This window comes from Coloeus monedula, assembly GCF_965178545.1.
Source record: "Coloeus monedula genome assembly, chromosome: 2".
Lineage (NCBI taxonomy): Eukaryota > Metazoa > Chordata > Aves > Passeriformes > Corvidae > Coloeus > Coloeus monedula.
The window spans coordinates 97,238,121-97,259,624 of NC_138782.1; the positions used below are offsets into that span (position 1 = coordinate 97,238,121).

Sequence of the window (21,504 nt, forward strand, 5' to 3'; positions counted from 1 at the left end):
CAATTTGCAACTATAGGCAGTAACATAAAACAGAGCTGGGCAGCATAACATTGCTTAATAAGTGCTGTTGCATTTTCTTTTAAATCATCATCATGGGGATGCTGGTACATAACAAAGGTGTAATCTAAAGTGCCACAAAATACATAGAGAGCTAATGGCAAAAACTTTATAATACTCTGGGAAATCTATTCACACTCTGAGGAATTAAACAGGTAAGTGTTATCTCTCCTCATGTATTGTATACCATCAACACAGATTAATGTTCTATTTTGTATTTATTCAATTTTTTAATATAAGAGCTATATAGTGTAACTAGTTGCAGATATGTAAAAATCCATAATGTTTTACTCCAGGGCATCTAATTTTATTTCAATTTTGATTGAAAAAAATAGGTCATTTTGATTTGGAAAATATATGTGGATTAGTTTAAATTTACTCACAGCTTCTTTTCAGTGGATATAAGATACCAGGTTTCAGTTGTAAAAGTGCTCCTCTCTAGTTTTCCTTAATGTACCTCTAACTGACATCAGCTCTGGTTATCAAATCATAGCAGATGATTTAAGTCCATGTAAATAATAAAATAGAAGTATTCTAAAATTCATCTCAGGAAAGTCACAAGGGGGAAAAAAAGAAATACCATAATAATAACTTGCCTGAAAATTAATTATAAAGTAAGATTCAGTCTCAGCCACCTACACAAAATAATGTGAAGGCCTTAATAATCAGAAGGTTAGAAAGAAAAAAAACAAAGAACATTCATATTTTAAAAAACTGCAAAGCAAACTAAATTAAGGGATCATTATCATTTGAGAAAATTAGAGCCTTCCTGCAAATGATGCACAAATGTATAGAGAAATGATTGATGCCAGAAACTTGGGAAGGTTAGATAAGCCTTGATGTATTGCTTAATAGGCAGACAAAAACTGTTCAGTTTTGGAGGTATGAATGTTCTAATAGAAAAAAAACAAAAAAAACCCCAAAAACCCAAAAACCCCAGGAGGACCAGCAGTATCAACAGTGTGTTTGTGTTTTACAGTAAACAACTTGGAACCTTTTCAAATCAGTGTCTGCAAAAGACTCCACAATAGCAATTACAGCTGAATCTATGGCTGAAATACCAGAGTCAGGCATTTTACTTTCAGAGTTAGAAGAAATGTTGAATTCTTCACATACTACTGAAGTGTGCTGAGTCTAGGTTGGAGTTCTCAATTTATATCACAATTTAAAAGAAATTTCTTCTATACCATTACTTTGCAAAACCACTCAATTTTGTCTCTCTCCTCCTGGAGTGCATTCATGGGAGTTATTCAGAACTGATTAAAGTGTTAATGGCATAAAGTAATTTATCTGGACTGTAAAATAGAGCAGGATTTTAGCAGTACACTAAAGAAATATTAGTCATTTTCTATTTCTTAAAGAGAATCTTAAACCATTATGTAAGAGGGATGCATCAGAATGAGTAGTGTCTACAAGGAAAAATTAAAACCTCATAAGTAATTTGAATTTCTTGAAGAGTGGGCAACTGAGGAATTTTTTGATGTGGTTTTTCAGTACACACACTAAAACAAAATCAAATCAATACACAAGAAGAAAATAAACTAAGTAGTGAAAGTGCTCTTCCGGTGCTACAGTCTAGTGCAGTTTTTCAAAATATTCTGTGATTCTGAAACCTGTGAAGACCTGTATTTTGTGCTTTATTAAATACCCCCAAACTAACAACAGCTAGGTGACTAATTCAGAAGGAGCAAGATCGACGTTCTAGAAAAACATACAGGACTCTTCAGGTTTATGGTTTTAATTCATATCAACATATCAACATGTCAAATTGTTGCACAGGGTAAAAGAAGACAAAACTCCATGCTGGGATGTATGAACAGGAAAATAGGCTTCTGTGACCAATGTAAAAGAAACCTTAACTTTCTTTTAGCACTGGAAAGACCTTAGCTGATGCATGGTATCCGGTTTTGGATAGCTAACCTCAAACTCAATATGTAGTCAGTGGAGGGAAGCCTGTCTAAAAAACAAAAAATGAGTTGATCTTGGGTTAAATGTTCAAGGTCTATAGAGAAAAAAGAATGAAGGAATGTAGTAAAAACAATTGTAAAAATAAAACCAGGAAAGTTTTGCTTAGTGTGATTTAATTTTCCTTTTACCATATTTACTCACTCTAATTATTGTCTGTAGAAAAATGTGTCAGGAAAGTAAGAAACTGTGCAAAATATATGACTAGAAAAAAAATGTCCTCTTTTTGTTTTCTCCTCACCATGATTGGCTGTGATGATGGCTAGTGTGAATAGAGTGCCTAGTTTGGGTTTTCTGCTTAATGGTGAGAGGCACTGCTGAAACAGTGATCTTAATTGTTCTTTTTTATAATTTTGATTTCATGCTTTGGTTTGTTTTGCTTTTGGAAAGCTAGACTTGAATTCTAATGCTTCATATTTATTTTGCACTTTATTTTTGTTCAGGCTAATCTTTTTCTAGTGTGGTGATACCTGATGGGTACTATTTAAAGATCTTTCTAACAAGTGAGAAGTCAATTGATTGCATTTTTGCTACATATTAACAGTATATATGTTATGTACATAAATATAGCAGATTTTAAGCATGATATCTATAACTAAGAGATTTTAATGGAAATAACTACTACTACTTAATTATCAGTATTTTTAAAATCTAAGCAGCCAATTATTCCTCTGAGCATGAAATATGAACTTTCCTGTATTTCTCTCTTGACAAGGCAGCTGCCAAAGACATTTCTTCTTCAGACTGTTGCAGTGGCTTAGGTTAATAGGCTGACCAAACTTGTCAGACTGATATGATATTCAGCATGGCATTATCAACTGCTCTTCTTTCTGCTAAATTTCCAGTGTTACAAGAATAGTGTTTTCTCAAAAAGCATGTGTTTACTATGTAAATCCTCCACAATATCATTAGCCTAAAATTCAGGGGTTGGCACCTCTCAGAAAGGAAAATCAGATGAACAGAGGTTTTCAGGAAGGATGCATTGAAGCAATGGCCCTAAAGTATCACTGTAATTCAAGCAGAATTTCTGGCAGCCTGTGGCAGTACCAGCAAACTGTACAATCCTTGGTTTAAAGTTCAAATTGGGTAGCACTGTGTAGTATTGTGTAGTAAGTTATTTTATTTTCCTAAAAGGGAATTCCATTTGAATAGTAACACTAATGAAAAGTCCAATATTTTTTCATAATTTACATCTTATATTCAATGGGAAATTTTCCTTGTTGCAACTCCAGACTGTTGTGTTTCATCCTTTCAATGGGTACCTCAGAGACGAGTTTGTGTCCATCTTACATATGAACCATGGTTGATAATATGATGTCATAAACCAGGCTTTAGCTTATATTTTTAATGCCCTTTCTGCAATTTCCTCCTCCTCTTCTTCACATAGGTCATGCCCTTCTACTCAAGCATCTTAATGGCATTCTGCTGAAATCACTTATTTGAGTGCATCAGTATTTGTGGGGGCTTTTTGGTTTTGTTGGAATTTTTTTATTTTTTGTTTAGGGTTTTTTGTTGTTTTGGGGTTTTTTAAAATTCCATTTAATTAGTCTTTAGAACTACTATTCCTCTCAACTAATTTTATCTGTGTAAAATTATGCAGGCAGTCAGGTCAGCTTCCTTCAGAATCAATGAAATCCTATGCAGTGATTCATCCTATCTGACAAGATTTCTGTCTTACTTTACCACACTTCTTCCATTTTTTTCAGTTATTAATAAATACTTTTCATAAGACTAGTCCAAGTCTTGGAACACACTGCTAGTAGTTTCCCTCATCTGACTCTTCCTTTTCATGTAGTCAAATCATTAGGCAATTTTTATCCACTGATTTATGAATTTCATTAGTACATCATCTGTTGTGTAATTTTAAATTCTTTAACTCTCAAGCATCAGAAAGTTAATGTAAATTTAGGAGGCTGTGACTGCAAAATCATGTATTATTCTGTTCAGTCATAACTGAATTTTTTTCCTACAGGAAGGACATGGTTAGAATTACTCCAGAGTCTTCCACTGAGAGATCCTTTTCTATAGAAATGGTACCATTTTATCAACATTTAATAAGCTTGTACTTAATTCAGTAAAATGCAGAACGAGAAATTGCTCAGAAGTACAGAATTATTTTTTCTTAAAATGTAAAATACACTACTATTGCCGTAGGTTGCTACCACCTGTATCAGAATAGACAATTTTCCAGGAATTTTCTCCTGAAATGTAGGAGAGTTAAAACTGTACAATTTTTACTCATTATTCCTTGAAGTCTTAAAAACCCCGGTCACAGGAACACAATGACATCCCACAAATTCTTGTTATCATTAAGAAGTAAGAAGAGGATTTTTTTTTTATTATAAGAATTTTCATAGAACAGAAAAAAATATATCCCAAATACACATATTGTGAAAGGAATCATAGTCTATCTGTCACCAAAGAGATCAGACAGACCAGCTAAAACCTAAATGTAGCCATAACGAACACGTTAAAATTGCTTTACATATCCTGCACAAATATTTTATTTTACACATCCTGCATAATATTTTGCATAAATAGCAAAACTATTCAATGGGAACCACTATTATCACAACAGTTGTTCTTGGTTTTAAAATGGTAAAAACCCAAAGCCACTTACAGAATAGATGCTGACATGGAAGGAAAAGTGGTTTAATTTGATAGGTGGAGTTTCATCATGGAATGACAGATCCCAGATCAAAGGGCACAAATAGCATAAAAGCATTTAATACTACCAAACATACGGAAATTAAAAGATCAAAGTGCTCTCATCTGCAGTACTGAATAACACTGTTCCATCAACAAATCAATAAAAGGTAGGTTTTGTGTTTGGCCAGCAGGTAACAATAAAACTGCAGCTATAGATCTGCAGCAGATAAAGCTGAAACAACTTCATTAGGTTACTTAGTCCACATACCTCTTTCATTCAGTGATCAAATACAGGTTTCTAAGGAAAGGAAAGTGAATAGTGACAGACTAATAAAAGCAATAACTAGAGTCTGCTAGTAAAGAAATTTAATAACACACCACCCTCCCACCCCCACTGCCCTTTCCCCAGCATTAAAATAAATGACAGCTAACCAAAGAGAAAAAGAACAGAGTGAGAAGGGAAATCAAATCTTTTCATCATAGTGTAGTATTATGGGAAGTACAGAGTGATAGGAGAAAGTAAAAACTGCACCAAAGAAGTTTGGTGGGTCTTTTTTCTGCCCTTTTTTTTTTTTTTTTTTTAACATATCAAGTATCCCCTTTAACTTCATTAAGTATCCCCTCCTTTCCTATTTCGCTTTTTCTTTCTTTTTGAATTGACATTTGGAACTTCAGGTCTCGTTTTTGTTTGGTTGTTTAAAACAGGAACCCTGTGCTTACATTGACGCTTGACCTCTGAGCAAACCTTACCATTTTAAACCATGATGGTTTTAAGAGCAATGGCAAGAAAGTCAGCATTCACAGTTGGTTTGTGTTCCATCTTCTCAGCTGGCATTTGCCTTTTTATTCTATTTCAGTAGCAGAGGGAGCCATCAATCTTACGCAGTTTTCTCACTTGCCTTTCACACCCCCATCTCATCTCAGTCCAGGAAGTCTTTTTCTTGAGGGGTATTTAAAAATTACAAACTTTAGTCATGCTGGTTAACCTGGCTAAGTCTCTTTCATAGGCATTAGACAAACAGGCTGGTTTAGATGTTCATTCGATGCAGGAGCTGAATTCTGGAGACAGGCTTACTCCTTCATTTGCTGCATGCAGCTTAGTTGAATCTGGAGTATAAAAAGGAATTAAAAAAAAATTCCAGGAAAAATGGACTCCTTTCATCTGGTTCTCTATTTAGTAGTCTCTAATAATGTTCCTTATAATGTCTTCCCTGAGAATTTTTGTCAGATAAGCCAAATTCTCTTAGTGTTAATTAAGGCTACCTTCTTTTCCCATAAAACATGACATTCCTTCCCACACATTTTTTCTTCCTCATCTCTTTCGAATAAGCAGCATTCGCTCATATCTTATGTTTTTCTTAGTTGCATAGCTGGCTTCCCTGAAACTCATTATTATTTTGGTTCTCTTGCTTTTTGTTCTGTCATCCATCCAAACAGCAGTTACTGCTTCTTAGCTATTTCATACTTCTTGTACTTGTTTCTCTACCACCCACTGCTTGGAGAGGTCTGTAGTCTCCACATTAGCACCTTGTCAGGGAATACCTAAGTACTGCTGTAGCCCATGCCATGACTGTTCCGTAGGCATATGAAATCTTCTGCAGTGGTTTGGTATTGAAACCTTTCTCTAGCCACAAAGGGCATCAGGGACTTGAGAAGCTGTTTCACCAAAGACGTCTTTTACCATTTTAAAATAACAACAGTATGCCGAAGTCAGCACTTTCATGAGAAAAAGCTAAGGATTACAAACTGTTCTATATAAATATGAGCCAGTGACAATATAAATACAATCAAATAAAAATACATTCTAAGCAATAGGTTTAGCTAAAACTCTTATTCAAATTAATGAGAAAAACTGAAAATTAAGATGGAGAATATAAACCTAAAACACTTCCCTTCAATAGTAATTCTTTTATCATTGGCTTCCTCCCTGTCAAGTAATGTTATATCTGCCCACTCCATCTCTTCTAGTAGGTACTTCTGTGGAGTCTGTAGGCTGCCTGTAGAAACAGATATCAGAGCCCTGCAGACCACCTGAGTGTCCTGGTGGTATCCAATACTGTGTTAAAGGAAAACCCCCTAAGGCTGTTACCTGTGTTCAGATCCCACATCCTGCAGCATCTGGACACACATGAGTAGCTAAGAGAAGCCTCAGGCAGCTGTCACAAGACCATCTGCAGGGGTAAGTGACATGTAATAGCCTAACAGATAATGCAGAGCATTGCCACTTTCCTGCAGAAATTTAATGGCAGAATTTGCCTAATATGTACCTTGCTTCTGGTTACTATGCAATACCCATTGCTTGCGGCTAATGTATAAATATTATGATTAAATTTTAAGGGAAAGTTTGCTGAAATTGAAAGTATGAGTGAAAAGAAAAAGAAGGCTTTGCATACATCATTTCTTTGGAAGAAGCACTTAGAATGAGAACATTTTAAACTTGCAAAATATGACTCACCTGAACACAGTTGTTAGGGTAAGTCATCCATAAGAAACAATTTGTTCCAAACTAAAAATGATATTACTATAGATAATCTCAATGATGATCATAAGCCCTGAAATGATATATTATATATGTAAGGATTAAAGGACAGGAGAACAAGATAAAGTGTTCTGATAGGAGGAGATCAAGCATCAAATTATGCATCCTAGGGCAAACCTCTACCGAGGTGACTTAAAATATAAGCACAAAAATGCTCAGAGAGAAAGATGAAATATCTCTCAATTAAGGTTTATTTCTAACTTGCTTTTGGAATGTGATATTTCAGGCTGAAGCTACCAAAATTTGTTCACCATGAAATTTAACAGGAGATTGTTCTGCTTCATTACTTCTGAATTTGTTGAAGAGCTGATTAGAGGGCATACTGATAAGCTGGCACCATAGAGAGGGCACATTGAGGGCAATCATTAAAATCTGTATGCATGCCAGCAACTCAAGGTAGATCACAATAGGAATTCAGTACACTAAACTACACCATACACTGCTATAGAATATGTACAAGGGAGGAATATTCTGAAAATAAGCTGATATTTCAACATAAAGATTTTTGCTCTAAGAGTTAATAAAAGAATCCTGGTTATAAAAGTCACTGCAGTCTGAGATTCATTAACTGCTATACCAAAGAAATACAATGCCAAATGCTGGTGTGGCAAAACAAAGATATTAAAAATGTGATAGTTACATATTGTTAGCATGGGTGAAAAAGTCAGCGAAGATAAAAAATTAAGGACTTCAGCATATAGTAATGACTAAGTCCAGCTTTCACAGGTGCATCATGAGCTTTCTTAAGGATTATGGATCTTTGCCATGGTATGTGATCCTTATTACAGGGTGAGAAAGAAGCTGTACTACTCCTTTCCCTCCAGTCCTGCCTATCTGCACTCTAAATGGATCCACTGGTGAAAGCCCATGTCTCCATGTCTTGATTGCCAGTGTCAGATATTCTTGTATGTGCAGTGCCTCCCCCTTTTCTTTTACAGCCTACTCATGCTCTACATAGGAATAATGTTTAAATTTAAGCACTGAACTACAAAGATTACTTATCTTCCTGAAGGTTTTGAATACCGCAAAAATATGTCCAAAGGAGATGACAAGTGACATAATGATGAAAAATATGAGTATATGATGCTTAATACAATAAGTACAGAGTTAGCCCAAAGCACTCACATAATTCTCAAACATTTCATGAATTGATCATTATTTCATATTAGTAGCAGCAACCTCTTATTTTAAGTGCCACTTGAAACTATCGAAACTGGTTAGTTTCAAAAGAGTTTTTTTAAAAGTTAAATTTAGATAAAATGAACTTTATGACTCGCTGAAATACTCACTAGATTTCTTTCTTATAAAGGACAAACAAACCAAGCAGCAATTTTGACAGGAGGTATTCAAGTAATAAATGATACATACTGACTAAACTTTGAGTATGATGGGTGGAAATAATAGACAGACTTCAAAGGTTTACATAGAAAAGAAGAATGTCATAGCTCTTGGGAGTAAAAACATAGGAGCAGAAAGTTAATATAGTGAGCTTCGTGCAGATAGCCTAAAACTGTCAAAGCCTGACCCCTTTAAAATAGAGTTGTCAGAACAATTAACTTCAGGGAAAAAAAACAAAGTCATAATGAAGTGACAGTGAAGGAACATCCTTTCCTCAGTTCTGAAACAGGATTATTTTATCGACTGAAAAGTCTTATAGGCACATATTTATAATATGTGTAACATATAACAGCACTGAGAAGATTATTTAAGCTGAACAGGTACATAGTTTGGAAAGACACAGAAGGTGAAGGAAAGATGTCACTTGATTGCTCCAAACACTTTTGGGTTTGGAACTTCATTGGTTGTTCCTCCACAAGTACAGTTTTTTGTCTTACAGCTATAAGAAACATTTGCAGTAGAATTCCAGATGATCTGGAGATTGCCTAAGTTTCTTTTGCCAAAATTAATTGCTCAAAATAAGATAACTGCACATTATGTTAATGTTCTTTTGATTTGACATATTGAAATAAATTCATCCTATTCCCCTAACTCAGGATCTGTCTACAAGTTGCAGTGTACTTGAATTCATAGAATCATAGAATTACAGAACACTTTGGGTTGGAAGGGACTTTTAAAAGTCATCTAGTCCAATTCCCCCTGCATGGGCCGTGGTATCTTCAACTTGATCAGGTTGCTCAGAGGCCTATCCAACCTGAACTTGAATATTTTTATGTTTTCAGGGATGAGGTATTACTGCAACCCTAGGGTATTTTACCGTGTCCCGCAGCCATAGGGAGGAGGAGAGAAGATCCAGCAGGCAGGAATTGTGCAGCAAGATTGATTTATTTAATTATTTTACAAACTCTTTTATAGACTTTTTTCTTCATAGTCTAATTGGACAAAGGATCACACACCCCTTGGGGGTGATTGGCTAAAATCCTAAAACATCCATTGTCAAAATATTTTTCTACTATACCATAAACAAGGCTTTTCAAGGCTGCAGGTGTTTGGTTGTTTACATAACTCTGCTACCTCTTTGTGAGAGAAAAGTCTCTCATGGACTTAGAAAATAGCAAGAAAATCCTTGCTAGCAGCATTTTTGTATCCACAATGAGGCATCACCTTTCTGGGCAACCTGTTCCAGTGTTTCACCACCTTCAAAATAAAAAACTTCTTCCTTATATCTAGTGTAAATCTATCCTCTTTATGTTTAAAACTATAGCCCCTTGTCCTACTGCAATGGGCATTACTAGCAAGTCTGTCCAGACCTTTCATATAAGCCTCTTTCAAGTACTGGATGGCTTCAATGAGGTCTCCCCAGAGACTTTTCCTCTCCAGCTGGGCAACTGCAACTCCCTTAGCCCTTCCTCATAGGATTGGTGTTCCATCCCTGTGAATTCAAAAGACAATTTTTAGTTTGTAATTTTGTCCTTACTTTGCAAATTGGAAACTTAGATCTGGAAAAATTAAAGCCTCTAGCTTCCATTATTTTGAATCTGGTTGATTACTGAGAACATAAATTTAGGTAAACAAAATCTTGCAAAACTATGTAAAAGTCAGCTTCAAAGTTTTGCCTATGAAACGAGTGACATAAAAAGGTAGGGTTTATTTAAACTTAGGTTGTTTTTAACTTTGTATCACTTTTTCTTTGTTTTTTTTTTTAATCTTTTCAGCAACATGTGAAAAAGTTTCGTCAAGAAAAGTTGAAAAATAATGACCTGAAACCACTAAAATAGAAATTTACTCTTTCGAATGATGTAAATATTTAATTAACTGTCCTATTTTTTTCATTAATCCTAAAGGGTATATCTCTCAATAAAAATTATGAAGAACATTCACATCACAGTTCACTAATGCGAGTGATTTCAACCATTAGCATGTATTTTGGATTGAACAATTAAAAAAAAAAAAAAATAGCCAGGCCATCCAGCCTGGACAAAACAGATAATGGAAATCTGCAAAGCCATGTTGGTATTCCAAAATTTGCTGTGTATCATAGGCCATATTTGCAGCTTCACACATTTCTAGAATAAAGTTCTGGGCACAAATATTTAGTCTTTCTTACAGCAAGAACACTGAACACTATATAAACTCCTAAATACTCTCATATTTGGACAGTAACATGTCCAATGTTTTTAGATACCTCACTATTGCTGCTAAGGACAAACATGCTGTTTGTACTAAAATCTGATCTATTCAAATATTTGCTAGCATATTTTCTTCTGCCTCCAGGCCTTTGTTTAAAGTGGAGCCACCAAAAAAAAAGCTGGAGTAGGGTTTTTTTTCAGCTGGCAATACTACTGTAATCCAATTTGTAAAAACGTTAAAAAAAGGCTCCAGAAACTGATATATTTTTGCCCTTCAGGCAATTTTTTTGTGTTGCAGGACTTCTAAGACACTTTTTATCATTCCATTTACACTGGCTTCATGCCACTGGTTTTTGTGAGGTGCCCTGATACTCTAATATAAAGTGAGCCTATAAAATTTAGAGAAGTGGAAATGTGGATGATTTTTCAGTTATTAGTACCTGGCTTGTGAAGAGAAAAAGAATTCTCCTCACCAACTTTCCCCCTGCCAAAATTTCATTTAGTAGAGGCATAAAATACAATTTGTTTTCCTTTGCTAGGGTTTTGAGGGTTTGTGAGTTTCCGTTTGTTTCTTTGGTTTTGGGGGTTTTTGTGTGGTTTTGTTTGGTTGGTTTTTGGGTTTTTTTCCTCAACCAAAGAGTTCTGTACATTTTTCATTTCCAAACAACTCACAAGTGGGAGCATAAAAATAATCTACATCATTATGGATGTTCTATATTGGATTTGTTATACAAAGTTTCAAATAAAATTCATCCTCATTTATTCTGAAGTTGAAACAATGGTTCGTTGATGTAATGTTGTTCCCAGCCTGATGTGGATCTCTCTCTAAAGGCTTCTGACGTAGGAAATGCAAGCTAGATTCATAACTGAAGTTATGTGAAATAACAGATAACACTGTTGAGGATTAACAGGACACACTCTCCAAAAAGATGGCTGATGTAACATCCATATATGTGAGAATAAACAGACAACTCACATAATGAATCTTAAAATGACTAGTGCAAATGTTTTCTAAGAATATATCTTAAATGGGTGACAAAATCCCTGAAAGATCTTTGTTTTCCTGACTCAATTTCTGGTTATGTAGTCAGGTAACCTGGGATACGTGGCGTCACTTAAAAGTTTCAGCTGTTTTTTCTCAAAAGTCATTAACTTTATAGTAAGTGAAATAACTTACTTCTTTTAAAGGTAAAACATTGGTTTTACTCCTCCAGCAGTAACTGTTTATGGTATCACTTTGATTTTTGGCACCCTACAGCACTGCTGTATTTTTGTCCAGTTTTATCAAATATTAGCTGATGTTTTCTTTCCATGTCGTTTAGCATAGAGGCATATGAAACCATTTCTGTAGCTGCACTTTGTGCACAATAGGTAGAAATAGTAAGAAAATACCTGGTATGATGAGAAGGTGTTCCAAGAAAAGAAGGCACTTCTGCATGGCCATGGCACAGTGCTGTGGCCCAGTGGTTCATTTATTCATCAGTCACCAGTCTTAGTGACTGCCAGGCACTTGAGACACAAACTGGCTGTTTTCCTCTCTTGGTGCCTGCAGCTGTGGGGAAGTGCTGTGATTTCCCATTAGGCAAGTCCTTCTCCACACGAGTACCAATTCCACTAGGCCCATCACCAGCACCCAGCGCTCTAGGAATTGAATCCTCCCCACATGGCCCCAGGATGGAGCCACTGGAGCCTGCTGGCGGCCCCATCTATGCCAACAGCTGCACCCCTGGAAGCCCCTGGCCCGTCTCCCCCACCTGGGAGCTGCCATCACTTTGGTTCCCCTCCCAGCTGTGGGCTGGTTTGGTGTTGGCCAGCTCATGTCATGTGTCCCTGCTCCCTTAGGGACTCACGGAACTGCGGTCACAGGCTGCTGTGCACCATCAGGGCTTCCCACAGCAGATGTGGACCTTTGCTGCCATGGCTGTTTGGTGGCACCTAGAGAAACCAGCTGCTTTTCCTCAAGGCCAAATACATCAAAAGCATTCAGCTTGTAGGTTATTTCTGCTTATTGAATGAACTTGGTGAGTTTGGGTAATAAGGAACCTTCCTCTACTAGAAAAATATTAATGTTATTATTCCTACAATTTATTCTTAGTTAAGCTTGAACAATTTTTTCTCTTTATCTTCTCTTTTTCTGTGACTTAAAGAGAAAATTTGAGGCCAGGGGCAGTGGGACTAAATATAAATTAAATATATATTCATCTTCTGTGATAGAAAATCAATTATAAATTATGGATCTTGTATTAATCTTATAGTAGCTTCTTCTGCTACCTTTATGTATGAGATGCTGTCTCAGGTTTTAAATCTTCGCTTCCTTTAGGCAACAGAATGGATATAAATTATTAAGATAAGGCTTCTGTGATTCCACATGTGGCAGGTAAAAGCCTGTTTTTTTGGAATGGATGTTCTGATCTTTTGGCTTTAAGTACCATTTGGTGCCTAACCCTGTGGGTAACTCTTCTTGTTGCTGACAGCAAGTGGCTTTGTAAAAGGTCACGTTATGGATGTCAGGAAAGTTAATCCACAAACACCAGCGAATTATGTCCAAAAAGGAGACAGAGGAGTCCTGTAACTTTATTCAAATCCAGGGAGAGATCATGGGCATTCCCCATGAGGTCTCTTAAATTGTTAGAGGATGCAGCCTCCTTTTTATCCTAATTTCCCAGCTGCATTTCCCTCTCTCTTTGCCCATTAGCTGAGGTGCTTGAGAGGTACAGACTTCCTGAATCGCTTAATACAAACCTCTTTTCTAATGTGTACCCCCTCTATTCTTATCTGGCTTTATCTACCATTAAGCCCACAGTTTGTTTATAAAGACACCTCCTTCTCATTCCTTTCATGGATATGTGTCCTGTAAATGTGCTGTCATAGCACTGCTGCTGTTATCTGTGGAATAATTGGAGTTACCACCTTCTTGTAAATAACTGCTGTAGCTTCTCTCCAGATAGTCTGATAGTTTAAACTGATTCTAGTTACTAATTAGTAAGATAACATATTAATTACTTGACTTTTTAATTCATTAATTGAGGTGCATTGAAGTGCTCTCTGTTTGTATGTTCAAGGCTGTACAGGGTGTGGGTGCCCAGGCCCCAGCAGCAGCAGGGGCTGTGGGGGCTCTGTGAGGGGAGGCTGGAACTGCCCCAGCCGGACTGAGCCAGTTCCAGCCAGACACGGCCGGTTCCAGCTGGACACAGCTGGTTCCGGCCAGATCCAACCGCCCACTGCAGGACATGGCTGAGCCCACAGTTGAGGCAGGGGCATCTTCAGGAAACACATGTAAGAAAGGAGAGAAAACACCACAGAGAAAAAGAGGGGAAAAACAAATAAGAGAAACAGCTGTGAGACCTCCAAGGGAAGAGGAGGGGGAGGAGGTGCTGCAGGCATTGGAGCAAAGATTCCCCTGCGGCCCATGGAAGAGGCCACAGTGGAGCAGGATGTTCCCTGAAGAAACCACAGCCTGTGGAAAGCCCACACTGGATCAAGGTAAAAGTGTTAGCAGCTGTGGATGAGCTCCAGCCCCCGTTCCCAGCATTGCCTAAGTGAAGAGGTGAAGGAGTTGGGAAGGAAGGAATGAAGTTGAGCCTGGGGAAAAAGGGTTTTGGTTAATCAATCTTTTTTTCTCAGAGTCCAAACATATTTAAATTGGTAATAAAATAAACTAATTTTCCCCAAGTCAAATCTATTTGGCTCATGACCTCATGACACTAATTAGTAATTGATCTTCTTGTTTGTATCCTGACCTGGGAACATTTCTGTCTTATTTTCTCCTCCCATCCTGTTGATAAAAGTTAGTGAGACTGGGTGGTGGTCTGGTAGATGTCCAAGGCCAACCCATCACCAAGGCAATATTATATAAACTAATAAAATCAGAAATAAATTCCAGGAATCCATACGGTCTGCCTTGAATTGCTTTTTCTTCACATGCCTAATACCCTATAGAAATTATTCAGTATTGGTGATATCAGATGCCTGAAATATGGAAGGAATTTGCTTAATTTTCATTGATAGTATGGTTCTAGGATAGCTTCCAGTTCAGCCAAAAATGAGATACTACCTCTTGAACATTTTTCTTGTTTTGTACTTAATATTTGTTTTCTGTGATGTAGTGAGTTTTTTATGGAGAACTACAATAGATGGCTTAAAGCTTTAGTCCTCTTGGCTTGCCTTGTTTTCTGATGTGAAACTGATCAGCACAATCTTTTACATAGTACCTGCAAATAACTTTGTGTTTTCATGTGGTAACGTGAATTTAATAAAGAATGAACGTATGGATTTTCTGTATATTAAATGACAATTTTAAGAACTGTATGTAAAAGCTGAGAAAATAGGACCCTGATAGCAGATGGCTTTTTGGTGTTTCATACAGCAGTTAATGACCTCTATCACTTTAGGTAAAATGGCAGAAATATTAGGAGTTTTCCTTGTATGGATTTTGAGTGAGTGGGGAAAAAAATAAATCTGATTTTGTAATTTACTCCTTGTAATTTACTCCTTGCCCAGACTAGCTTGTAGGACAATTCATTGAAACTTAATTTACTTCATTATTAATAACATCGATCTGTTTGGCCAACAGCTTTTGCAAGAGGCATCTGATAGCTAATTTCAGGCAAGAATGTTTTCTGTTAGCCAAGTAAATTCTAGTTACCTCTTCTGAGAGTGCTAGTGTATATATCAGACACAATTCCAAAAATTTTTAACAGATCTGATTCTACTACTAGCAATAATTCATTATTACTAATCATTAATCTACTTCATAGAGTTGAAAAAAATAAACAGTCCTCATTGATGCAGGGTCCTCCTTTTTTCTACAGATTTTTTTTGGCTCTTAAATTTCTGAAGAAAATTCATTAAACCTTGAAAAAATATTGTCCCATGTGGTAACCTGAATACATCAGTGGAGTACAAGCAGCTGTAGGAATAAATAAACAAGCTAATATAATGGTGAAAATGTTTCTATTTTACCTTTGCAACTGCTCATTGGTTTTTGGTGATTGTGAAACCAGCACATACTCTTGTTAAAGCAGTCTGATCATATGATGCTTTTTGCTGGAAAGCTGTTTCTGATAGACCCACTTTGGAAAGCTTCATTTGCTTCATTTGACCGTTTTGACTCTGAATGTGGTGCAAAATGTTTGTTAAAAATCTAGTGACTCTGGGAACAAGAATGTAGTTGTCCTCATTGGAGGGGAGAGGAACAAAGCCTTTTTGTGTCAAGGTTGTCTTTAAAACACCTGCAAAGATAAGTTCATCTTGAACCATGCTTGAAGGCTTACCCATTTCTGTGTGGACAGCTGGGACTTGGTAAAAATTCATAACTATGCCTACACTCAGCAAAGGTACAATCCCTAGTAAACTTATGCAAAGAACCTAAAAATTTTTAGACTGATCCAATTGTACTTCTGTACTTGGAAACTGCTGAGTGTTCTTGTCTTTTCTTATGGCCGCTGCTTGTGATAGGGACTGTGCCTTCCATATTGGCCATGGAGTCATTGAATAATTTGGGTTAGGAGGGACTGTGGTTATTTGTTTTTGCCACCTACTGACATTGGGTTAAGTCAATCATGCTGTTCAGGGCATTACTGAGTATCCAGCATCACCAGGGATGGAGATACCAGGTCTTCTCTGGGCACCAGTTTAAATATATCACCACTATTGTGGTGGTGTGTTTTTTCTAATACAAAGCCGTGTTTTTCATGTTGCACCTTACCCATTGCTTGCCATCTTCCCAGCACTTTTGGAAAAGACCTGTCTTTTTCTATATCACTCCAACAGGTAACTGAAGATGTCAGTAAGCTTGACCCTTTAAAATAACCTGTCATGTTTTAAGGACTTAAGAAATCTATTCTGTCTTCTCATGCATCATTTTCTACAGATGCCTAACCATCTTTCCAACCCCCCAAAAGCCTTGTCACGTGGTTTAGTACCAGGAAGTCCAAGAATGTGCCTTCACAAGTAGAGAGCAGAGGAGTTCTGCTCAGTGGAGCCAACTGGACCTATTGCTATGCTACTGGAAAAAAACCCTTATATTTATAGATATTATCACTAGAAATGGCTGATCTGTGAAATTACAATGGAGAATGAAATATGTAGTTGTTTCCCCCCACCGTTTGCTTTTGGTTCCCCCGCCTCCTTCTTCTCCAAACAGAGTCTGAACTCAGTAGTGGTGCACCGCTGTGTTTTCTATTATAAGTTCTGTTTCTTTTGTACAGACAAGCCAAATATATACCATCTGTGGTTTCAGAGTATTTTAGTGTGTGCATTTTGTGCTGATTAATGCTGCTGAAAGTTAAGAAGGTAGCAATATTTTAAGCTTAAAGTATTGCCATATGCTCAGTATGAAGTAATGCAAGTTTATCAAATGACAATTTTATTAGCACAGGAACTTGAAATGATTCTGCTTCCTTAGCACACACACTTGTCTAAACAGTTCCCTTTCTGGTTGCTGTAAAAGCCTACATGTTAATTGCCAAACTACATTTCCATGATAAAACAGTGTGTGAAGGTGTGTGATTTTTCTGTATGATGAAGTGAATGTGCAAGATACATTATGATTCATGACCTAGAACCACCAAGCAAAATGTTAGTGCAGGGGTGTGTGGTGTGTGGAAAATGGCTTAGTGGGTTAAGAGTGGAATTCTGGAAATGTCTGAAGAATAGCACACTAGATTTTCATCTGCTGCCTAGGTTTTGTTTGCACTCAATTTAGTGGCATTTGGTCTTGCTGAATTTAGTAGAATACTATGAAAAGATGCTTTCAGAAATATTTCAGGCAAAAAGGCTACCATAGAGGCACCTGGGTAGTCCGATGAATTTTTCTATTAAAGACTTTTCTGTAAACTTTTTTTGGATTAGTGTAGTATAAAGACCTTGATAAAACATTTCAAGCTGATATACTTGAAGTTTCTCCACATATTTGCCTTCTCCTATAGTAACAACCCACCCCTGAAGACGAGTGTAACACAGTTTCTTATTAATGGAAACCTTGGGGGGAGTTAGAGTTAAGCAAAACTGATTGATTGGTGTCTATACATGTAGGGTTTATTTTAGAACAATTGCAATGGAAAACAGATGTGTAGCCCTTTTCATTATTTTTATCTTTAGTAATATAGCAATGTAAAAGCATAAAATGAACACTTGAGAAAATGTATACAGAAAAGAAAGAGAGGAGAGGATAAGAGTAGAAAGATACCACTGCCCATGGATCCAGCAATGAGACTTGATTGTGCGTCTCTTGGTCAAAGTCTCAGTGGCCATCTTGGCCAGTTGCAGGCTGGGGAAGACCATGAAGCAGGATCTCAGTGGGTTCATTTAACTTCAGCTTTAGGTGCAAGGCCCAGGTACCACCCCTGGGGATGGGCATTTTACACTGTTGCATTTTACACTGCATCTTGCGCAGTGCTCTGGTGGAAGCCCCCAGAAATGAGTCCGGGTGTGCTTCTGGAGTCATTGGTTTATGACACCTTCCAAGACATTGCCTCTCATGTCAGCATGGTTGAGCCTGGTATGCCCCATCAGAAAGGGTGAATACCGTCAGGCTTACATATGAATGTCCCCTGTGAATGTAAATGTCCAACACCTTCCTCAGATAAGGCAGGTGGGGGACAGTTTTACAACTGAGCCACTTGTGAAACAGGAGGACATTCATGGTAAAGAGCTCTGTGCTGCCTCTGCAGGGTCTGCTTCTTACCTGCCTTCTCCCTTACCTGGCTCAAAACCCAACACACATAAATCTCTCCTTGTCCCCCTTGGATGGGTGGGTGGGTGGGTTGGTGTGCAAACCTGGCCCGGCAAAGCACCCTGCTGCCTCCACAAATGGCAAGAATGTTTTAAGTCATTACCCATTAACATTCTAGTGTCTCACACCTATAAGTCTTCAAAACCTTTAAGTGCACTGACTTAGGGTATAAAAGAATGTCTTCCTTTAATGCAAATTGCAATGCCAGCCTAAAGAATGGTCTTCTAGTATTTCAAGGATGCTATAGAAAAAATTTTATTTGGCACCTAAGAATCCATATTGTAGGAGTAACACTTACTATAATAGAATCAAAGCAGGTTGGTATAGAAATCATACCAAGAACTCAGGATGTCCACTCACGGTTCAGGTAAGTTCATTTATATGAACCAAATCCAGACCAAGTAGAGAAAACAGGAATGAGGTAGCAAAAGCTTTGTAGTTCTGCACTGATATAACTTTTTTTGGTGTTTTTATTGTGGGGTCTTTTTTTAGTTCTCCCATGTAGTGTGGAATGTTGAGGCTAGCTGCTTCTGACTCAAGCTGATTTTCCTTTCTTCCCCTACAATGCATGCTAGTTTCCTGTAGTTTAGCAAGAAATGTTAGATCCAGGAAATACTGTAGTGCTATCCAAAAAAACCGCCCTTAAAACAAGAACTCTTTGAATCACTTCTCAAAGAAGAGAGAGACATATAAGTAAGATCAGAAAATACGCACCCTAAATTAATAATGAGCTGTCAGAGAGTACACTCCAGATGTAGGGCAAACGAGATAACCACTCTAATTTATTAAATAGAACAAGAGGCACATTTCCCTAAAAACTGCAACGTCTAGTGAAGGTGAGAGAACATATAAAAGCATGAACATAAGATGTGGCAAGCCTTATGGTAGTTCTGCAGTTTGAAGACCGAGGGGAAAATCAGCCTGGTTATTTCTGGAATTGGAGTAAATGAGGTGGAAAAGGATTATTAGGTTGACAAGCACACAGAAGGTAAAAAGATTAGAGCAAACAGCTAATTACCACATGGGAGACAATGTTGTTTAAAATGAAAGGAAGAAATTGCAGTAAGATTTTTGCTGATTTTGTTGCCTTGACTGTATGCCTTCATCTGTATTTAAAGCTCTTCTTACTTTGATCTCTGACTCTTCTATTTGTTTTCCAAAGCTCAAAATTGGAAAGAGATGGGAAACCACCTGACTGGTGTAATTGAAGCATGGAGTTCCTCTTATGTGTTTTTTATATATGAAAGTTGTCTTTAATAAACCTGATTTTTCAAAGAACATCTAGTTCAGTGGCACTGCTCTACCAGTATGTTGTTTACAGTTATTTCTCTTCTGTAGTTCTGGATGCCAATTAATGAACTATAACTTAATTGTACCATAAATTTCATGGGCAAGGTGGTTTTTTGTTTCTTTTTTAAAGACATGGATTGTCCTAACCACCTAGATCTAAAAAAGAGGCTTTTTTGCTTGGCTATTTGTGTTTATTTGTTTGAGTTTTTTAAATTATCTATTTCAATTTCTAAGAAGCTCTTTCAGGGTGAAATTTGAACAAACTGATTTTCTGGCAGGGTTATCCTATACATACTCAATCACATACTTCTATTGTACAATACAGAAATTAACTAGTGATTAACTAAGCTACCAGTATAGTTTTGTTTTTGTGGGACAATAATGGTGTCTTTCCTCTTACTTATGAGAAAATAATCATTAAAAAAAATCTCACTAGTATCAGCCAGGTCTAAAAAATTGTGTTTAGTGATTTTCAGTAAAGGATCTAAACATTTTTCCTCAATCTATTTTACCCTCAAAAAAAATCCAGATTTCCAGATTTTGGGAAATTGTCTTATAATGAATATTGCAATGTAATTATACCTTATCCAAAATTCTATTTTGTACGTAAAGACAAGACTACTAATAAGAGGGGAAATGTTAGTTAATTTTTTCTGAAGTTCTTAAATGGAAGTGTGGTGGTTTTGTTTGTTTTCCAGTCAATTAATGTTTATCACACTGAACATATGACATCCATGTTTTTTCTGAAGCAGCACCTGGAGGATGGACAGGATAGTCTAAGCTATGTAAAATTGTATGAAGTATCTCTGAGTGAGTCAAGGCCTGAATATCTACTTCTGGGTGTCCTAAATTTACCTGTCTTCATCTTAAAATGAGTCCTAACAAAAAAAGTCTTTAGTAGATACAAACAGGTCTTTCTTTCACTTTTTTCTGGAGAGTGCATAGATCTGTTAACATAGGAGAGTTTTAAAGCTCAAGGATATATTTGAAATTTTGCAGTGAATGTTTGGAGATGCATCAGGGTAAAGCCCATAATGTGTTTGCAGTTTGGAAGTAAAAACATCATGTTTATCATAATTCTCATCACATCTACTGATGGCCTTTATAATAAAAAGTTTTAGTAACTTGTGCCTTTTTATTGCACAGGTTATCTGGATTTCAGCTTCCATCATCTATTGTGAGCACGGGATCTATCCTCACCCTCTGTTTCACCACAGATTTTGCTGTCAGTGCCCAAGGCTTCAAAGCTATCTATGAAGGTAAGAACTCTTCTTACCTTGTGTTCACTATACTCGATACATGTTTTTCATGTTGAAATGTGATGTTTCAATTCTGTTTGAGATTTGAGTAATCAGCTGCTATTGCATTAACTGTGGGGTTTATTTTGTAACATACTTAAAATGTTATTTTATCATGACCACAGTTTTGAATTTTAAATTTAATTTAAACTGATACTGCAATTGCTGCCAGAGTTTTCAACAAAATTTGTCAGGCCTCCAAAGCTGGATTCAGAGATGGATTCATTTAAATGGTTTTCTTATTATTTCCTAAATTATTTTTTTGGAGGCATCTTTAGGCAGTGTCTAACTTAAGGGGTGTAATGATAAAAATGAGAGGAGATATGGATCCTAACTGGTCTTCAAAATGAATAACTAATCTTGTCCTTGTGGGATATTAAGAAGACAACAACAGAAATATATGTATAAATAAAATTAAAAACAGAAAACAGTTGACACTTACTC

The 21,504-nt window shown here is 36.7% G+C and overlaps 1 protein-coding gene across 1 annotated transcript in view; it reads left to right on the forward strand.

Annotated features, from left to right (window-relative positions):
* The window catches only part of CSMD1 (CUB and Sushi multiple domains 1), a gene marked incomplete at both ends in the record, with an annotated part of 1,098,128 nt that overhangs the window by 323,613 nt on the left and 753,011 nt on the right, over positions 1 to 21,504 (forward strand). The window contains one exon of the mRNA XM_082276664.1: positions 20,909 to 21,021. Coding sequence (XP_082132790.1) covers positions 20,909 to 21,021 — 113 coding nt within the window. The remainder of the gene's footprint in view (positions 1 to 20,908; positions 21,022 to 21,504) is intronic.